Source organism: Aedes albopictus, chromosome 2, assembly GCF_035046485.1.
Source record: "Aedes albopictus strain Foshan chromosome 2, AalbF5, whole genome shotgun sequence".
NCBI lineage: Eukaryota > Metazoa > Arthropoda > Insecta > Diptera > Culicidae > Aedes > Aedes albopictus.
This window is the reverse complement of record NC_085137.1, coordinates 275,170,763-275,187,371: the sequence shown is the minus strand read 5'-3', so window position 1 is coordinate 275,187,371 and position 16,609 is coordinate 275,170,763. Positions and strand designations below refer to the sequence as shown.

Here is a 16,609-nt window from a genome sequence, read left to right as displayed (position 1 = left end):
TAAGTACCCGGATCTCAAGCTCCAAGGAGCACAACTCTACAAGAACTGCGCAATCAAGGACGAAACTGGAGCCCAAGCATTTCGCTGGAAAAGAGTCGTCCCAGCAAGCTTCAGGAACGAAATCGTCCGCAGATTCCACGACATACCAACAGCTGCCCATTTAGGGTTCGAAAGGACGCTCCAGAAGGTACAGATGGATCACTACTGGCCAAAGATGGCCATGGATGTCCAACGGCACGTTAAGGCTTGCACTGTCTGCAAGGCGTGCAAAGCCCCAAATGTCCCTCTGACACCAGCAATGGGCGGTACCAAACCGGCTAAATTGCCATGGGAGATGCTGTCCATCGACTGGGTAGGTCCCATGGTCCGTTCACGAGCAGGAAACACTGTTCTCTTAGTCGTCACTGACTGGGTAACCAAATATGTGGTGGCAGAAGCATTTCGGACAGCAAACGCGGCACAGATGGTGGACTTTCTAGAACGGAATATATTTCTACGGTTCTCAGTCCCACGGATCATATTGAGCGACAACGGTGTACAGTTTGTGTCGCACACGTTCCAGAGTCTGCTTACAAGATACGGAATTCAGCACATGAGAACCGCATTTTACTCACCCATGTGCAACAATGCAGAACGGGTGAATCGAACACTGATCACCTGTGTCCGATCACTGGTAGAAGACGACCACCGAAGATGGGACGAACACCTCCAACAGATTGTTTCTGCCATAAACTCAGCCAAACACGAGACTCTAGGATGCAGCCCGCACTTTGCCAATTTCGGCAGAGATCTGGTGTTATTTCCGGATCAGTACGTGCAACAGGACCTCAACTGCCCAGCGGACACTAAAGAAGAGCAGAGGAAAAGACTACAGCGGCTGGAGAACATCAGAAGGTTCATCATAGTCCGCATCCACAAAGCCCACGAGAAGAGCAAGCAAAGGTACGATTTACGCGCCAGAAGCAGATCATTTGCGGTAGGAGAACTTGTCTGGAGACGTTCCTTCAAGTTATCCTCGGCAGTGGAGGAGAAAACTAAGAAACTTGGTCACAAATTCATACCAGCTTTCGTCAGGGATGTCCGCGGGCAGAACATGTATCTGCTCGAAGATGTCAAGACTGGATCCATGGGGGTCTACCACATGAAGGACATCAAAGAGGACTAGTCCTCCTAACTTTTCAAGCTATGTACGCAACACTCCTTGCTGCCGACAACGAGCCGAAATGGCCACATAACTTGGTAAATGGATCGTGCTTGAGGCCCCAAAACATGTCATTACGAAACCTCGCCGTCCAAGGATAACCCCATCTTCTCCACGACCAACGTTCTTTGTCTCGGAGCTCCCGAAGAACTACATCCTCGGAAGAACCGACAGTCCCGTGATAACACACAGCAACTCACGGTGACTGACGAACACGTTTACTCTAAGAATATCCAACTATGTCCACAGTTATTCAAAACTGTCAACAAAGAGCATAATCGCCAACAAAACACGCAGAGCGGAACAGGCTTGAGGACCAACAACTTTCGCCGAAACCTCGCCTTCCCAAATACCATCCATATGGGCGAGGTATACCCGTGAAGACCCTCGCGAGTACCAGACAGAATCCATACGAAGACAAGCCTGCAGCACAGCAGAACTTCATACATACGTGGACACGTGAATGGTGGTGATAGGTTTCCAAACACAATCGCTCGAAGAAACCAGGAACAACATGTGACCATCGTACAACAACGAAACTTCACACACATACTAGGACGAAGGCGTACCGAGATGATCAAGAAGCTAGCTGTTGTGTGACGATGCCTACGTATTCAATTCGAAGTATGCGACAATAGTGTTCAACACCGGCTTATCTTTCTCCGTTAGGAACGCCTTGACACGCTCCTTTCGAGGAGGAAGATGATAGCTGACCATTCAACCTTGGAGCGCTACGTACATCTCATACACGCGCAACAGCAGCAGTAGCAGAATCCAGCCTCCCACCGGACAGACACATCGGATACGTCTCGCCTTATGACAACTACGTTTCACACAGCGATTGTGAGCTAAGCAAGCATCCCGAAAGCTCCAGTATGCCAACCTAAGTCCCGGAATCCCACCAAACTGTAGGCGGCTTCAATCAACAGAATCCTTTTGATTCGCTAAAAGTTAGTCTACGTTGGTGTCGGCGATTCTACCAAGCTACGGCGCCACAGCAATACGCACTTGTCTTCTCCGCCTCACCGTGAAATCGAAAGCTGAACAACATTCTGCATCTTCCAGCAGCATCGAATCAACACCAGCAACGGCATACACACCGAAGACACGACTCACTCAGCGCAACCGCGATTTCGAAAGGCAAAGATGCAAAGCATCATCGAATAGATAAGCAACACAACAAGCAAAAGGTGAATATCTCTATGTATGTTGAATAGAACATGTGTAAATAACACATTATATGTATATGATTTCTCGACATGACTCAGTAGGCTTAGATACTAAGCGCCCAAGTATCGTGGTTTTACGGACCGCAATACTGAACAGTAGATATAAGTATAGTAGCAACTAAGCAATCTGGCATAGAAATCTATGTGGTAACAGTAACTGTTGATGCGCTTCTGTCACTAGTTTGTAGTGTGGGCATCCTACCTTACCGAAATACCTTACCTTTTATATTCTTATACAGACTTGGTGTACAATATGTAAACATTTGCCTATCTGTACTATGTATTAAGTAGAATAAGGTCTATTGAGCTCCTCAAAACTAATCAGGCAGTTCGAAATTTTTGTGAAGCATGGCCAGCTTCACAAAAATTTCGTCTCGCAAATGTGATACTGTGTTACGAGTCATGTCGACAAATGAGTAGATACTGCTATGTTAATACCTTAAGCTAATTATGTGTGTATCCCAGATAAACATAAGTAGCACGCAGCCAGATTCGCCGACAGGAGCGAAACATACCTCGCCACTCGCCTGTCAATTCGCCACTCAACTGTCAAATTCTTCACTTCGCTCATCGTCACTCTCAACGTACTTCCGCTGAAAAAGTGGTAAAACCCAGCTGCAAGGAAGGTGGCCGGAGGCCTTATTCCCAAAAAAAAACCTTGCAAAGCAATTTGCAGAGCGGACGTACACCACAGTGCGCGTATATTAGCAGCAACCTCGCTCGCGCACGTGAACCACGGAACGGCAGTGGAACAACGGTGACCAGTGCAGCCGATACCGCAGTGGGAATCGACTATTTACCACCGGTATCACGGTAGGAAGCATCTGACCGGCAGCAAAACAAAGATTCCAACGGCGTGGCGGCAAACACATTCGCCCTAACCTCCAACACCGTAGCCCAACTCCTAAAGGAAAAGGCCTTCCCCGAGAAGGCTTTTTTCATACGGGATTTTCCGTGCTTCGGTCTAAGGTCGTCAAGCTTGGAGGCCACGGCTGTTCAACACATCTGGTCAACCCTAGTTCCATCTGTGCGGCGTGTAGGCACTGTCCGACTTTTCACCACCTATCAGGAGCCGACGCAGAGCCAACGACGGGTCTCGACAATACGTGTCGGTACGGTGTGCGTTCCGTCCCTGAATCACGTACAACGATTGTCCGGGGACGAGTGACGATCGCATACTCCAGTGTTCCCGAAGTGCGTCAAGTGAGGAAAAAGTGCACCAGAATCATCCCCAACGAGTCGCTGAAGTGGCAGACCAATACGGCCACGTTCACTTACGGAACCTGTTCACGTCCGGAAGCACGAAGAGCAGCGATAAGATACAAATCCCCTACATCGCTCGGCGAAGGGCGACCGAGGTGCATGTGGGTACAGATGATGAGTGGCGTGAAGACAGTGTGTTAGTGTGTTGGTGTGAAACGCGTCCATTGGTCGAGTGATGACCTGGGCGCCGAATGATTAGTACAACGAGTCTGCGCCAAGATACGTTGTCAGATGACTGGCGCGTTCGAGTAACAACTGCAGACCGGGGGCCCCGGTACCATCGTAAGCATCAGCAGCAGTCCTTGGTAATGTCCACAGCGCTGTAGGATAAATTAGTAAGTAAGCCTAGTTGTAAGTTGCAAAATGTCATTACAAACATGTAGAATTCCACCATACATTATTTTTCATGTCTAATTGACTACCCGAGAGTCTTATTGACAACAAGTAGCCATAGCCGGGCATGAACGAATCAGCGTAATAGACCTCGTTCACTCAATTGACTTTTCTGGGTCGGAGTTACGCTATTTCGTGCTCCAGGGCCTATTACCTATTATGCCTTTGCCTTAACTGTCTGATTGACAACAATTGATATTAGTAGACAATTTTATCGTTACAACGTACTGAAGAGGAGATTCAAGTGATGCGGAACGTTCCCTATAAGGAAGCAGTTGGATGGCTGACCTACTTGGCTCAAGGAACACGACCGGACATACTTTTGGCGGTGAACAAGGTCAGCCAGTTTAGCGGAAACCCCGGTCGTCGCCATTGGGAAGCAACAAAACGAATTATGCGGTATTTGAAGGGCACCATCGATCATCGTTTGGAGTACAACAGAGCCGGCGATCCTCAGTTCACCGGATACACAGACGCGGATTGGGGAGGAGATCCGACAAATAGGAAGTCGACAACGGGCTACATCTTCAGCACGATGGGAGGAGCCGTGTCCTGGAATGTCAAGCGGCAGCCGTCCGTAGCATTGTCGTCGTGCGAGGCGGAATTTGTGGCACTTTCTCGGACAACGCAAGAGGCACTATGGTGGAAGCAGCTGTTGCAGGAGATAGAAGGTCAACGAACGATTCCCATTTTCTGTGACAACCAATCCGCGATATGTATAGCACAAAACGAAGGATTCAACCCGAAGACCAAGCACGTTTCGATACGATACCATTTCGTGAAGGATAGTCTGGAGAGAGGAGATGTTGCGTTGCACTACATCCCAACGCAGCAGCAACCCGCGGATGGCTTCACCAAGGTTCTACCGAAGCAGAAGCATGAAGCATTTCGAAGATATTTAGGGTTAGTAAACTAAGGAGGAGTGTTGAGAAACGTAGTTACCCTTTGTATGTAGTTCACTACCCTTAGCAACCCTAGCAACCTGATTGTTTAGCAGGAGTAATCAGTTAGAATAAATTTTCATTACTTGTTCAAGCTCTTACCGAACTAGACGTTCTTTTATTCATTGTCTCACAAGTAGGACTTCTTGGAGGAATCCCCGAAGGACTTCCTGGAGGAATCCCCGAAGGACTTCCTGGAGGAATCCCCGAAGGACTTCCTGGAGGAATCCCCGAAGGACTTCCTGGAGGAATCCCCGAAGGACTTCCTGGAGGAATCCCCGAAGGACTTCCTGGAGGAATCCCCGAAGGACTTCCTGGAGGAATCCCCGAAGGACTTCCTGGAGGAATCCCCGAAGGACTTCCTGGAGGAATCCCCGAAGGACTTCCTGGAGGAATCCCCGAAGGACTTCCTGGAGGAATCCCCGAAGGACTTCCTGGAGGAATCCCCGAAGGACTTCCTGGAGGAATCCCCGAAGGACTTCCTGGAGGAATCCCCGAAGGACTTCCTGGAGGAATCCCCGAAGGACTTCCTGGAGGAATCCCCGAAGGACTTCCTGGAGGAATCCCCGAAGGACTTCCTGGAGGAATTCCCGAAGGACTTCCTGGAGGAATCCCCGAAGGACTTCCTGGAGGAATCCCCGAAGGACTTCCTGGAGGAATCCCCGAAGGACTTCCTGGAGGAATCCCCGAAGGACTTCCTGGAGGAATCCCCGAAGGACTTCCTGGAGGAATCCCCGAAGGACTTCCTGGAGGAATCCCCGAAGGACTTCCTGGAGGAATCCCCGAAGGACTTCCTGGAGGAATCCCCGAAGGACTTCCTGGAGGAATCCCCGAAGGACTTCCTGGAGGAATCCCCGAAGGACTTCCTGGAGGAATCCCCGAAGGACTTCCTGGAGGAATCCCCGAAGGACTTCCTGGAGGAATCCCCGAAGGACTTCCTGGAGGAATCCCCGAAGGACTTCCTGGAGGAATCCCCGAAGGACTTCCTGGAGGAATCCCCGAAGGACTTCCTGGAGGAATCCCCGAAGGACTTCCTGGAGGAATCCCCGAAGGACTTCCTGGAGGAATCCCCGAAGGACTTCCTGGAGGAATCCCCGAAGGACTTCCTGGAGGAATCCCCGAAGGACTTCCTGGAGGAATCCCCGAAGGACTTCCTGGAGGAATCCCCGAAGGACTTCCTGGAGGAATCCCCGAAGGACTTCCTGGAGGAATCCCCGAAGGACTTCCTGGAGGAATCCCCGAAGGACTTCCTGGAGGAATCCCCGAAGGACTTCCTGGAGGAATCCCCGAAGGACTTCCTGGAGGAATCCCCGAAGGACTTCCTGGAGGAATCCCCGAAGGACTTCCTGGAGGAATCCCCGAAGGACTTCCTGGAGGAATCCCCGAAGGACTTCCTGGAGGAATCCCCGAAGGACTTCCTGGAGGAATCCCCGAAGGACTTCCTGGAGGAATCCCCGAAGGACTTCCTGGAGGAATCCCCGAAGGACTTCCTGGAGGAATCCCCGAAGGACTTCCTGGAGGAATCCCCGAAGGACTTCCTGGAGGAATCCCCGAAGGACTTCCTGGAGGAATCCCCGAAGGACTTCCTGGAGGAATCCCCGAAGGACTTCCTGGAGGAATCCCCGAAGGACTTCCTGGAGGAATCCCCGAAGGACTTCCTGGAGGAATCCCCGAAGGACTTCCTGGAGGAATCCCCGAAGGACTTCCTGGAGGAATCCCCGAAGGACTTCCTCTAGGAATCCCCGAAGGGCTTCCTGGAGAAACCCACGAAGATCTTCCTGGAGAAATTTCCGAGAAACTCCTGTGGATGTTCTTGAGGAACTCCAGGAAGAGTGCCCGTGCAATTTCTTTAAGTATTCCCGAGGAACTCCTGAAGATATGTCAGAGGATCTCCTGGAGGAATTTCCTGATAAAACCTGGATGCATTGACAGGAGGTGGAATCCCCGAAGGACTTCCTGGAGGAATCCCCGAAGGACTTCCTGGAGGAATCCCCGAAGGACTTCCTGGAGGAATCCCCGAAGGACTTCCTGGAGGAATCCCCGAAGGACTTCCTGGAGGAATCCCCGAAGGACTTCCTGGAGGAATCCCCGAAGGACTTCCTGGAGGAATCCCCGAAGGACTTCCTGGAGGAATCCCCGAAGGACTTCCTGGAGGAATCCCCGAAGGACTTCCTGGAGGAATCCCCGAAGGACTTCCTGGAGGAATCCCCGAAGGACTTCCTGGAGGAATCCCCGAAGGACTTCCTGGAGGAATCCCCGAAGGACTTCCTGGAGGAATCCCCGAAGGACTTCCTGGAGGAATCCCCGAAGGACTTCCTGGAGGAATCCCCGAAGGACTTCCTGGAGGAATCCCCGAAGGACTTCCTGGAGGAATCCCCGAAGGACTTCCTGGAGGAATCCCCGAAGGACTTCCTGGAGGAATCCCCGAAGGACTTCCTGGAGGAATCCCCGAAGGACTTCCTGGAGGAATCCCCGAAGGACTTCCTGGAGGAATCCCCGAAGGACTTCCTGGAGGAATCCCCGAAGGACTTCCTGGAGGAATCCCCGAAGGACTTCCTGGAGGAATCCCCGAAGGACTTCCTGGAGGAATCCCCGAAGGACTTCCTGGAGGAATCCCCGAAGGACTTCCTGGAGGAATCCCCGAAGGACTTCCTGGAGGAATCCCCGAAGGACTTCCTGGAGGAATCCCCGAAGGACTTCCTGGAGGAATCCCCGAAGGACTTCCTGGAGGAATCCCCGAAGGACTTCCTGGAGGAATCCCCGAAGGACTTCCTGGAGGAATCCCCGAAGGACTTCCTGGAGGAATCCCCGAAGGACTTCCTGGAGGAATCCCCGAAGGACTTCCTGGAGGAATCCCCGAAGGACTTCCTGGAGGAATCCCCGAAGGACTTCCTGGAGGAATCCCCGAAGGACTTCCTGGAGGAATCCCCGAAGGACTTCCTGGAGGAATCCCCGAAGGACTTCCTGGAGGAATCCCCGAAGGACTTCCTGGAGGAATCCCCGAAGGACTTCCTCTAGGAATCCCCGAAGGGCTTCCTGGAGAAACCCACGAAGATCTTCCTGGAGAAATTTCCGAGAAACTCCTGTGGATGTTCTTGAGGAACTCCAGGGGGAGTGCCCGTGCAATTTCTTTAAGTATTCCCGAGGAACTCCTGAAGATATGTCAGAGGATCTCCTGGAGGAATTTCCTGATAAAACCTGGATGCATTGACAGGAGGTGGAATCCCCGAAGGACTTCCTGGAGGAATCCCCGAAGGACTTCCTGGAGGAATCCCCGAAGGACTTCCTGGAGGAATCCCCGAAGGACTTCCTGGAGGAATCCCCGAAGGACTTCCTGGAGGAATCCCCGAAGGACTTCCTGGAGGAATCCCCGAAGGACTTCCTGGAGGAATCCCCGAAGGACTTCCTGGAGGAATCCCCGAAGGACTTCCTGGAGGAATCCCCGAAGGACTTCCTGGAGGAATCCCCGAAGGACTTCCTGGAGGAATCCCCGAAGGACTTCCTGGAGGAATCCCCGAAGGACTTCCTGGAGGAATCCCCGAAGGACTTCCTGGAGGAATCCCCGAAGGACTTCCTGGAGGAATCCCCGAAGGACTTCCTGGAGGAATCCCCGAAGGACTTCCTGGAGGAATCCCCGAAGGACTTCCTGGAGGAATCCCCGAAGGACTTCCTGGAGGAATCCCCGAAGGACTTCCTGGAGGAATCCCCGAAGGACTTCCTGGAGGAATCCCCGAAGGACTTCCTGGAGGAATCCCCGAAGGACTTCCTGGAGGAATCCCCGAAGGACTTCCTGGAGGAATCCCCGAAGGACTTCCTGGAGGAATCCCCGAAGGACTTCCTGGAGGAATCCCCGAAGGACTTCCTGGAGGAATCCCCGAAGGACTTCCTGGAGGAATCCCCGAAGGACTTCCTGGAGGAATCCCCGAAGGACTTCCTGGAGGAATCCCCGAAGGACTTCCTGGAGGAATCCCCGAAGGACTTCCTGGAGGAATCCCCGAAGGACTTCCTGGAGGAATCCCCGAAGGACTTCCTGGAGGAATCCCCGAAGGACTTCCTGGAGGAATCCCCGAAGGACTTCCTGGAGGAATCCCCGAAGGACTTCCTGGAGGAATCCCCGAAGGACTTCCTGGAGGAATCCCCGAAGGACTTCCTGGAGGAATCCCCGAAGGACTTCCTGGAGGAATCCCCGAAGGACTTCCTGGAGGAATCCCCGAAGGACTTCCTGGAGGAATCCCCGAAGGACTTCCTGGAGGAATCCCCGAAGGACTTCCTGGAGGAATCCCCGAAGGACTTCCTGGAGGAATCCCCGAAGGACTTCCTGGAGGAATCCCCGAAGGACTTCCTGGAGGAATCCCCGAAGGACTTCCTGGAGGAATCCCCGAAGGACTTCCTGGAGGAATCCCCGAAGGACTTCCTGGAGGAATCCCCAAAGGACTTCCTGGAGGAATCCCCGAAGGACTTCCTCTAGGAATCCCCGAAGGGCTTCCTGGAGAAACCCACGAAGGACTTCCTGGATGAATCCCCGAAGGACTTCCTGGAGGAATCCCCGAAGGACTTCCTGGAGGAATCCCCGAAGGACTTCCTGGATGAATCCCCGAAGGACTTCCTGGATGAATCCCCGAAGGACTTCCTGGAGGAATCCCCGAAGGACTTCCTGGAGGAATCCCCGAAGGACTTCCTGGAGGAATCCCCGAAGGACTTCCTGGAGGAATCCCCGAAGGACTTCCTGGAGAAATTTCCGAGAAACTCCTGTGGATGTTCTTGAGGAACTCCAGGGGGAGTGCCCGTGCAATTTCTTTAAGTATTCCCGAGGAACTCCTGAAGATATGTCAGAGGATCTCCTGGAGGAATTTCCTGATAAAACCTGGATGCATTGACAGGTAACTCCTGGGAAAATTGGCAGGGAACACCTCCAGAAATTTTCTAGGAATTCCTCGAGAAATTCCAGAGGAAATCCTGGTGGAACTCCCGTGGAGCTTCTGGAGGAACTGTAAGAACTCCTGGAGGAATGCTCGATTAACTCCCGGGAAATTCCCGAAGAACTCATGAAGAAATTCCCAAACAACATCAAGTAGAATTCTCGAGAATCTCCTGGAGAAATTCCTGAGAAACTTTTAGAGGAATTCCCAAGGAACTACTGGAGAAATTTTCAAGGAATTCCCAAGAAAATTGTGGTGGAATTCACGAGGAACTCTCTAAAGACTTTCTGAGAAATTTATGGAGGTGTTTCCGAAGAACTTCTGGAGCAACTTCCATGGAACTCCTGGAAGAATTTCCAAAACTGCTAGAGAAATTCCTAAGGAACTACTGGAAGAATTCCCGAGAAACTCCTGAAGGTATTCTCAAGGAAACCCTGGAGGAATTCCCGAGGAACTGCTGGAGGAATTCTCGATGGAGAAATTCCCGATGAATTCCTGATGGATGTCCTGAGAAACTTTTGGAAGAACTCCCGAAGAACTCCTGGAGATATTCTCGAGGATCTCCTGCAGAAATATCTGGGGAAGCCCTGGAGGAGTTTCCTGGGAACTCCTGGAAGAATTCCCGAGCAACTTCTGTAAGAAAATGCCGAGAAAATGTTAGAGAAATTCTCGAGGATGTCCTGGAAGAATTCCAAAGAAATTCATTGAAAAAATGCCGATGAATTCCTGGAGAAATTCTTGAGAAACTCCTGGAGAAATTTTCGAGGAATTCCTGCTGGAATTCCCGTGGAGCTACTGGAAGTACTTCTGAGGGATTCCTGGAGGATCAACTACCGGAAAAGTTCCCGACGAACTTCTTCAAGTATTTCTGAGGAACTCTTGTAGGATTTTCCTTGAAATTTCTAGAGGTAATCCCGCTGCATCCCCGCTTTCCGGAAACTTTTGATTTCTTCAAATAAAACCTGATCTATATTTTGAAGCTATGTTTCAGCTTTTTCTCACCTTTTACCTATTTCTTTCTTGTATTGGTCTCGGTATTGGTACTGGAGATCCTCCCCGGAATCAAAAACCTTTCCGAAAATTTGCTTCGTCCCGGAATCATAAACATTCTCAGAGAACTGATGTTGTTTTGAAAAAATCCGCAAAAAAACCGCACTCATTGCGTTTTGCCGCAGCGGCACCGCCGCGGAATTTTTTTTTAGTATTGTCGTCGCGGTTGAAACCCGAAGTTTCCCCGCACCCGACAATTACATTTTCTCAAAATCCATACGTGAAACCTAACGTCGGACGTAGTGCGCAGGACAGCGGATCTGGCCCTCTATCCAGCGCACTGTGCCCGACATACGTCCGACACACGGTTTAGGAGAAACAACGATTTTCGCGTGTCAAAAATTCCGATTTTCAACTGCACGAACAATACGAACCGCATTCCGCTTTCCGTTCCCGTTCCGTTTCGGTCGGCATTGCGTTCAGGCCTAATGCTGAACAGATCCCAGCACGGAGGAAGTTAGGCATTCGACAATGTTAGGCATTTGTTAGTTATGTTGCTCATCGAAAATTTTTGGAGAGCATAAATCATAACCCCGAATTTATGCTGAATGTTCGATTTTTTCGCGCATCATTGACAGTTGAGCAAATGGCAGTGGAAAAACACTTTGTTAGTTGCGGCAGCTTAAAAATCGCGTTCGTCGGTCGAGAAAAAGAAAAAATTGCTCGTCTCAAATAGTTAAACCCGTAGGAACCACTTCCGTCGTTGCGTTGTCCAAACCGTCAGTTAATCGTCGCTGCTCCTGGCCACGAAGTCCGTTTCGTTCGCGTCGTACCGTCGCCGGAACCAGTTATCTCCAAAACAGTGACCGATTCCTTTAAGTTTGGCTCCATCGTGTCGGTGAGTCATTTTATTTTTAATATGATTTATTTTTCATTTAATTTCAATTAAATTTTAATTAAATTTTAATTAAATTTTATTTAAATTTTAATTAAATTTTAATTAAATTTTAATTAAATTTTAATTGAATTTTAATTAAATATTAATTAAATTTTAATTAAATTTTAATTAAATTTTGATCAAATTTTAATTAAATTTCAATTGAATTTTAATCAAATTTTAATTAAATTTTAATTAAATTTTAACAAAATTTTAATTAAATTTTAATTAAATTTAAATTATATTCTAATTAAATTTCAATTAAATTTTAATTAAATTTCAATTAAATTTTAATTAATTTTTAATTAAATTAAATTAAAATTAAAATTAATTAAATTAATTAAATTGAATTAAAATTAAAATTAAAATTAAAATAAAATTAAAATTAAAATTAAAATTAAAATTGAAATTAAAATTAAAATTAAAATTAAAATTAAAATTAAAATTAAAATTAAAATTAAAATTAAAATTAAAATTAAAATTAAAATTAAAATTAAAATTAAAATTAAAATTAAAATTAAAATTAAAATTAAAATTAAAATTAAAATTAAAATTAAAATTAAAATTAAAATTAAAATAAAATTAAAATTAAAATTAAAATTAAAATTGAAATTAAAATTAAAATTAAAATTAAAATTAAAATTAAAATTAAAATTAAAATTAAAATTAAAATTAAAATTAAAATTAAAATTAAAATTAAAATTAAAATTAAAATTAAAATTAAAATTAAAATTAAAATTAAAATTAAAACGGGTTCCGAGTTTTTTATCAAATATGTTTCGTCCAGCTTTCATTCGAGGCAAGAGTACGGTTGTAGTAGTGAACGCCGATAAAAGTTCACTACTACAATCACACTTCTTGCTCGGATGACAGCTGGAATGAAAACAAGCAGCATAAAATCTATGCCTAACAATCGTCTAACAGCCCATACTAAAACATGTCTAACGTTAGTCTAATGTTAGACTAACAAACATGTTTCGAATTTGCAACATGTCTAACAAAAGTGTGTCATATCTGTCTAATTTTAGACTAACATTAGGCAAAAGTGAGACAAAAAGTTAGCCTAACATGCTGGCCAGTTAGTCTCACATTAGGCTAATGTTAGGCTAACCCTCCGTACTGGGGACAGTTTAAAGCCACTCTACACGGAGAAAACAAACTACCTAATTTTTGGGTCGATTTTACTCAAAGCTGAGTATATCGAATAAACTAGTTACCCAAAATTAGGTTGTTTTCCCTCTTTCCCTCATCGATGTTGTCAAAAACAAACAGAGATGCATCTACCCAACGGGGGTCCTTGAGCCCAATAAGCCAATTTTGGGTAAATGCAGGTTTACTCAAATTTGGGTTGAATGAGGGGGGGTCTTGGGTTGAATCTACCTACTCTTAAGTAAATGTTTTTGCTGGAGGTGAACACGGTCGTTTGCGAAAACCCATTAATGGGTGAAAAAACACCCATTCTCGCTAGAAGTGCCTCTCCTCATTTAATGGGTAAAGGCGGTTTACCCATTAATGGGTAAAGACGGTTAATGTCAGAAGATGGGTAAATTTTTACCCATTATGAAAAACGAATTTACAGAAAAAATGGGTAAAAATTCACCCATTTTCTCGATTTTTGCCGTCAGAAATTGTCCAGGGTTTTCATAATGGTGAGATGATGATTAATAACCAAAACTACGCCAGATTTGTATGAGCTTTATTTGAATTACATAATAAACATATAATACAACATTAACTTGTTAAAAACATATTCACTTGCTCAAGTTTCTCCGGATTCTCCCAGTCAAATTCTTTGGCGTCCCATCAGATTCCATTCAGTCGCTGCACAGAACTGGATCCATTTAGTAGGATTGCGATAAGGCTCAAGGCTTTCGGAACCTGGTCTGGTCTGGGTCCTGCTGTGCGTCTGATGCATCCACTTAGAACAGATGCAGCGGATTTTGTTCCGGGAGCATTGAAATTCGCCTTGAAGACATCATGCAAAACATCTGGTTCTTGATGGCGTAACCTAGAAATCGACGAAAATTGTAAGTGATTCCTGAAAATGAAATGTGTCGACCCAATACTTACTTTTTATGTGAACCGGAACATGATTCGCCAAAATATAAAAGTAGTATCGTGGGAATAATTAACTTCTAAATAGTTGAGACTGAAGATGACAAACGAGGAAGCGACGACGAATTTTTACAACTATTTTTCACCCATTAATGGGGTGAAGGATGGTTTCCAAACATGGGTATTTTGACGAAAACTACGTCTAAGGGGAAGGTACGGTACTGTACCACGGCACTGGGTGTAAAATGAAAATCTAAAATTTTGCGACCGTCACGAAATTGCAACAGATTTCAAACGCTAATAACTCAAAAAGTAATCGATGGATTTTCCGGATTATAGCTCGAATCGATGGGAAAACTGCACAACAATTACTGGTATAGCCGGAAAAGGGCAATAAAATCATTGTCATACATGAGTTGCGTTCTCTCTAGCGCAGTTGGACGGCCGTGCGTCCGTCCGCGTTGAGCGCTCAACGCATACTGAGTTTGCACCGATCATATGGTTGGTGACGAAGTATGTGTCAGTCGAGCTTCAATATCAACATTCTAAAAACAATACGCGCACACTTGTTGTTGGTAGGCCGCGAGAGTGCGGGAGATTGGCATCTAAGAGCCGAAAGAGAGATAAAGTTGTGAAAGACGGACCCGGTTTAGGGTGGTGCTTCGAATCCAGTTTGACTTTCTATTCTGCAGAGTTGTAACTTGTTCTGTAGCTTAGTTGGTTAAAGCGCCGGACTAGCGATAACGGAGTCGTGGGTTCGAATCCCACCAAAACAAGTGGTAATTTTTTCACAAATTTATCTCTCAATTTGCCAATTAAACGTACTTTGCCTAAAATACTTCAAGTTTTTACGTCTATTTCAGACATACTAGCCGACTGGTATAGCCGGAAAAGGGCAATAAAATCATTGTCATACATGAGTTGCGTTCTCTCTAGCGCAGTTGGACGGCCGTGCGTCCGTCCGCGTTGAGCGCTCAACGCATACTGAGTTTGCACCGATCATATGGTTGGTGACGAAGTATGTGTCAGTCGAGCTTCAATATCAACATTCTAAAAACAATACGCGCACACTTGTTGTTGGTAGGCCGCGAGAGTGCGGGAGATTGGCATCTAAGAGCCGAAAGAGAGATAAAGTTGTGAAAGACGGACCCGGTTTAGGGTGGTGCTTCGAATCCAGTTTGACTTTCTATTCTGCAGAGTTGTAACTTGTTCTGTAGCTTAGTTGGTTAAAGCGCCGGACTAGCGATAACGGAGTCGTGGGTTCGAATCCCACCAAAACAAGTGGTAATTTTTTCACAAATTTATCTCTCAATTTGCCAATTAAACGTACTTTGCCTAAAATACTTCAAGTTTTTACGTCTATTTCAGACATACTAGCCGACTGGTATAGCCGGAAAAGGGCAATAAAATCATTGTCATACATGAGTTGCGTTCTCTCTAGCGCAGTTGGACGGCCGTGCGTCCGTCCGCGTTGAGCGCTCAACGCATACTGAGTTTGCACCGATCATATGGTTGGTGACGAAGTATGTGTCAGTCGAGCTTCAATATCAACATTCTAAAAACAATACGCGCACACTTGTTGTTGGTAGGCCGCGAGAGTGCGGGAGATTGGCATCTAAGAGCCGAAAGAGAGATAAAGTTGTGAAAGACGGACCCGGTTTAGGGTGGTGCTTCGAATCCAGTTTGACTTTCTATTCTGCAGAGTTGTAACTTGTTCTGTAGCTTAGTTGGTTAAAGCGCCGGACTAGCGATAACGGAGTCGTGGGTTCGAATCCCACCAAAACAAGTGGTAATTTTTTCACAAATTTATCTCTCAATTTGCCAATTAAACGTACTTTGCCTAAAATACTTCAAGTTTTTACGTCTATTTCAGACATACTAGCCGACTGGTATAGCCGGAAAAGGGCAATAAAATCATTGTCAATTTTCAACAATACACAAAAGTTACTATTTTCAATTCTAAACTATTGAAAATTTGGAAATAGTGAACCCATGTTTTCATTTAATTCAACCAATCACGTGCGAGCACATTTTTGGGCTTGGTCGCTTAGTATATAAGTTATTGTCTTCTTCTCATCTTCCATCATTCTTCCGCGACACCTCGAGGGGAACGCATCGGAGGACTGCTAGCCAGTTTCTCCGTTTGCTTCTCCCTTCAGTATGCTTTGGCTAGCCGAGCGTGGTGGTCGTCGGCTGTTGCCACTTGCTTTACCAGTCGTCGTCGCGTCGCCGTGCGCGGTACCAGTGGGGCCGCCAAACTAGACCGGATCAGCTCTGCGAAAATTTTCTTCATTCTGGCTTCATCGGGCGTCCGGGCAGTGCAAGCCAACATCGGAATTAACACAATTATGGAACGCGCTTGCAGTAATACCACCGACGAACCGACATGCCAGCTAGTGCCAAGGTTCATGAAATTTTCGTCCAAAATTTTAAAATAAAAACCGTTGAAAAATAGCGCCATCTGTTGATTTTGGTTCGGAACTATTTTGGCCGAAATATTTCGAACACTCTTAAATAATGCCACCCATAGGTGTGCTGGAATGAACAAATTTTTCAAACATTCGATAATGCTGTTTATTTCATAACAATTACTAAAATTTCTCATGATAAACTAAGAAAAGATAGATTCACAAACTGTGTTCAAAACAAAACTTTTGAGGAGCGTAAAAGACTCAATAATC

The 16,609-nt window shown here is 46.6% G+C and overlaps 1 protein-coding gene and 1 long non-coding RNA gene across 2 annotated transcripts; one reads left to right on the top strand and one right to left on the bottom strand.

Annotated features, from left to right (window-relative positions):
• Nucleotides 1-4,333: 4,333 nt before the first annotated feature.
• Nucleotides 4,334-5,002, top strand: LOC134286571 (uncharacterized). The gene has a single exon (XM_062848202.1). It carries the CDS (start codon nucleotides 4,334-4,336, stop codon nucleotides 5,000-5,002), a length of 669 nt encoding a protein of 222 aa, XP_062704186.1.
• An 8,546-nt stretch (nucleotides 5,003-13,548) lies between these two features.
• Nucleotides 13,549-14,273, bottom strand: LOC115270947 (uncharacterized). Its single transcript, XR_003899659.2, has 2 exons — nucleotides 13,944-14,273; nucleotides 13,549-13,881 (listed from the first exon to the last, which is right to left on the bottom strand). It is a non-coding gene; the product is annotated as an uncharacterized LOC115270947 (long non-coding RNA).
• Between the last annotated feature and the right edge of the window lie 2,336 nt (nucleotides 14,274-16,609).